Source organism: Melozone crissalis, unplaced genomic scaffold (assembly GCF_028551555.1).
Source record: "Melozone crissalis strain CALT ecotype California unplaced genomic scaffold, PUWL_Pcris_2 ptg000032l_1, whole genome shotgun sequence".
NCBI classification, from domain to species: Eukaryota; Metazoa; Chordata; class Aves; order Passeriformes; family Passerellidae; genus Melozone; species Melozone crissalis.
This window is the reverse complement of record NW_026535810.1, coordinates 8,158,570-8,163,193: the sequence shown is the minus strand read 5'-3', so window position 1 is coordinate 8,163,193 and position 4,624 is coordinate 8,158,570. Positions and strand designations below refer to the sequence as shown.

General features: G+C 51.0%; 1 protein-coding gene across 1 annotated transcript; it reads left to right on the top strand.

The window, feature by feature from the left end:
- Window positions 1-3,195: 3,195 nt before the first annotated feature.
- Window positions 3,196-4,131, top strand: LOC128940119 (olfactory receptor 14J1-like). Its single transcript, XM_054281416.1, has one exon. It carries the CDS (start codon window positions 3,196-3,198, stop codon window positions 4,129-4,131), a length of 936 nt encoding a protein of 311 aa, XP_054137391.1.
- Window positions 4,132-4,624: the final 493 nt, after the last annotated feature.

Below are 4,624 nucleotides of genomic sequence, written 5' to 3'. Positions count from 1 at the left end.
TCTTTGATCATGGGGTTCTATTGTCACACTATTTCTAATCCAAATGTTTCTGCTCCAAGTTATTTTTCCTCCCCAGAAGACAGTTTGGATTCCCCAGATCCACCTTGCCCCTCAACCCCAGAAGATTTCTAGGAAAGGATCCAGAAAGAAGCAGCTAAGGCAGGAGACTTGCAAATAGCCTCGAAACTCCTCGTTGGCCCCATAGGAAAGAAAAGGGCAGAATCTCAGGTATCAGCCAATGGTTCATGGGGAAATCAAGGATCTGTGTAGGGCAGCTAAAGACCATAGGACGGACTTAACTTGTTTTAATGGCCTAATGAGGGCCATGTCTACAGTACGTCTTAATCTCCTATGATTTAAAATATATTATGACCATGTTGTTGTCACCTACAGAATACACCCTGTGGGAAGGGGGATGGAAGTGTTTACTAAATCAATTAATAGCAGACTATGCTAATAATGAGGCAAGGGCAAAATTGACAATCAACCATCTAGCTGGAGAAGGACAACAAAGCCTAGCAGATGATCAAGCAGCAGGTATCCCCAGAAAAGTTTTGGATGATATCAAAGAGATGGCTTTGAAAGCTTTAATCCAGGTATCGAATGGTAGCACCCCCAATTTGGACTACCTTGGGTGGCTGCAGCTAAAGCTTTAGGACAATTAGACCATCTTGGGTGCCTGTTAAGTAAGCAAACCAATGCTACCTCCCCCACATTGAGTGGCCTGCTCTCAGACATAGAGACCATCAGACATGCCACTTTGTAGAACAGCGATAGAGTTTTTACTCTGGGAACATGGGCATGGCTGTGTAGACTCTGAGGGCATGTGTTGCATGAACCTCTCCAGCCACAACGAGTCAATCCACAAGAGCATTCAGGTACTGAAGGAAGGGTTCAAGAATGTTCAAGTGGAAAGCAAAGACTGGCTAAATAAACTCTTCCAATGCAAGGGACTAAAGGGTTGGATGATGACTAGCTAAAAAAGGACATTTAATTCTCTTAGTGGTTGTTGTTGGATTGTTAATTGTCCCATGTTTGTTTGGATGCTTTTAGAGAGTCTTACAAAATTCTTTCTATTCCATCTTTGTTGTAAAACAGAAATGGGGAAGATACCCAGCACAGGATCCTCATGGACTCCTTGGAGGAGAGAATTGGAGGCCTGGATAGCACAAAAACCTCGTAGAAACTCAGAATGGGAAGGAAAATCCTTAAAAGTATCTAAAAGTATTCTTAAATCCATAAAGTACCTTAAAAACCTTGAGTATCTCAAGGCATTAATGGGCACCACGGAGTGTCAGTACAAAGTCCTCAAGGGACTCATTAAAGCAGATGATTGGGGTCATGATTGCACAAACCTCTCACAGAGTCTGTAACAAAAGGGAAACACCAAATACCCTGAAATGACTGAAGTACCTTGAAGTATTAATGACCCCACTGAGTGTTGTTACTGACAAAGCCTCTCCAGGGACTAATTAAAGTGCATAATTGGAGGCCATAATTGCAGAAACCTCTCAGAGACTCCAAGGCAAAAGCCAAACCCAAAGTCCTTTGAAAAACCTGCAGTCCCTGGGAGCATTATGGAGCCTCCAGGGCTATTCCTGACAAAGACTCCCCAGGGACTCCTTCCAGCAGATCCGTGAGGCCACTGGGATGTGGGTTAGGGGGAGATGCTGAGGGCAGGACAAGGGGCTGACAGTGCCCAGCCTGGCTGGGGCTGTGCCAGGAGGCCCCAGGGCCTCAGGACAAGGTGTCTCCTCACAGCCCTTGGTGACACAGACCCTGCTGCTGTGCCCCAGGGCACCAAGACTTGGATTCTCTTTGTCCCCACCTGTCATCACTGCCTCCAGTTCTCTGCTCTGCCTAGGGCCTGGGGACACTTTCTCAGTCGTGTCCCTCAGTGGGACCCATTAAAACTTAAAGAAACTTTGGAGTTGGATTCTGACTTGGAGTTCTGGAGAGGTTTCTTCAGCTCCCTCTCAGGGACTGATGTTCAGGGCCTGAGCACAAAGCCCCAGAGGCTCATTAAAGTCCTTGTGCTGTGTCTGTGCTGCTGAGCTGGGCTGGGCTCCTGGCCCAGAGGCAGCTCCTGGTAACCAAGAAGAGCTTCAAAAGCACATTTCTCTTGATGAGCAGCTCTTCTGCCAGCCCAGCAGGGCTGGGGCACTGCCTGCAGCCAGCCCGGGCACAGCACAGAGGCACAGAGAGCTTCAATCAGTCAGGGCTGGGAAGGTGCTGAGAAGTGCCTGGGACAGAATCACTGCCAGCCCTTGGCACAGGAACCTCTGGCTGCAGGACAATGCAGCTGCAGCTCCTGGAGTGATCTCCTAAAGCTGCAACATCCCAATGCCTACAGACTGTGAGTAAATTCTCTGATTGTCTCTTGTGCAGAGCAGCCAGGGGTGCCCAGGGCTGTCCTGCAGAGCAGGGTCCTGCAGCCCAGGGCGCTGTGCTGGGGCAGGGACTCTGCTGCCTGCCAGGGACAGCTCTCAGCCAGCCCTGGCAGCTGCTCCCAGCACTGGGGGACAAGATCTGGGTGAGAGGAGACAGCTGGTAAGGCTTGGAAGTGTTCTCCTTCTGTGGTGAGGATGCTGCATTGTTCAGGACCAGTCCCAGCAGGACATTTAAATCCACATAATTTCCAAGTTGATTATACAGGGAGCACAGGAAGGCAGGGACTGCATAAAAGAGAAATTCCTGGAAAATTCTGTCTTTTTAATCTACTGCTCTGGGTTGCCTGGATAGGAAATTGCACATAGATATTTATCTCTCAGTTGAGGTCGAGAAAAATAAGAAGAAATTTCTCTCAGGTGTTAATAAACCAGGAAGTGACAGAAATCAGCACAGGGCCCTCTAGAAGCTGCATCAGTTTTGCTTTTCCAGCCTCCTCAGAGTTGCTCTGTTGCCATCAGAGCCTGCAGAGCCAGAGCTGCCGCTGGGAAGTGCCTGAGCTGGGAGGGGTCTGCAGGGCAGAGCTGAGCCCCCAGGGCTGGGCTGGGCTCTGGCAGCACTGGCAGGGCCCAGGCCTGGGCACAGGGAAGAAGCTGCTGGCAGGGACAGCTCCAGGCAGCAGAGCCCTGGGCAGGCAGTGGGGGGAAAGTGCCCCCAGGCTGTGCTGGGATATTTAAAGTCCTCTCCAAACACAACTATTCCATGATTACTTATTTTACAGATCCCCATGCCAAGGCACCACAGGAAATGTCCAACAGCAGCTCCATCAGGCACTTCCTCCTGCTGGCATTGGCAGACATGCGGCACCTGCAGCTCCTGCACTTCTGCCTCTTGCTGGGCATCTCCCTGGCTGCCCTCCTGGGCAACGGCCTCATCATCAGCGCCGTAGCCTGCGGCCACCACCTGCACACGCCCATGTTTTGCTTCCTGCTCAACCTGGCCCTCAGCGACCAGGGCTCCATCGGCACCACTGTCCCCAAAGCCATGCACAATTCCCTCTGGGACACCAGGAACATCTCCTACAAAGCATGTGTTGCTCAGCTCTTTTTCTTTCTGTTCTTCATCACAGCAGGGTATTCACTCCTGACCATCATGTGCTACGACCGCTATGTTTCCATCTGCAAACCCCTGCACTACGGGACCCTCCTGGGCAGCAGAGCTTGTGCCCACATGGCAGCAGCTGCCTGGGCCAGTGCCTTTCTAAATGCTGTCATGCACATGGCCAATACATTTTCCCTGCCCCTGTGCCATGGGAATGCCCTGGGCCAATTCTTCTGTGAGGTTCCACAGATCCTGAAGCTCTCCTGCTCACACTCAAACACTCTCGTGGAAGTTGGACTCATCACAGTTAGTGCCTGCTTGGTATTTGGTTGTTTTGTGTTCATTTTTTTCTCCTATGTGCAGATCTTCAGGGCTGTGCTGAGGATCCCCTCTGAGCAGGGACGGCACAAAGCCTTTTCCACCTGCCTCCCTCACCTGGTTGTGGTCTCCCTGTTTGTCAGCACTGGTATATTTGCTCAATTGAAGCCCCCTTCCATGTCCTCCCCATCCCTGGATCTGGCTCTGTCAGTGCTGTACTCGGTGGTGCCTCCAGCCCTGAACCCCCTCATCTACAGTTTGAGGAACCAGGAGCTCAAGGCTGCAGTTAGGAGACTGATGACGGGATGCTTTCAGGGACATTAAAATGGTGGTCAATTTCTGCAAATAACTTGTAAAAAAAGTTATCCTTGATTTTTCTTTATGGTTTGGTTGTAGTGGTATTTTTTCCTTTGTATTAGTTACTCCTATTGTCCAGAAAAAAAAGCAGCTGTTTGTACCATTTCTAATTTTGTTTCTCTCTGCCTTCCATGTGGCCACAGACTGTGTCAATGAGGGGCTGCGCTCTTGATGGCTTTAAAGGAACTAAAGGATCTCCCAGCAAAGTTTTCTGCAGAGATGCCCTTTTGTTGCCTTCTCTGGAGCTGCAGCAGCAATGTCTGTGTGCAGAGCTGGGGGCAGATCAGGGTTGGCCCAGCAGCAGCAGCAGCACTTGGTGTTGCCCGTGCTGCTGCTGTGGCCCTGCCCCGCTGCCCTGGTGGCCCTGGTGTTGCCGCAGGGCCTGAGTGCTCTCGGGGCCGGGCACAGCCCTGGGGGTGGCAGTGCCGAGGCTGCAGCACGGACAGGCCATGGGCACTGC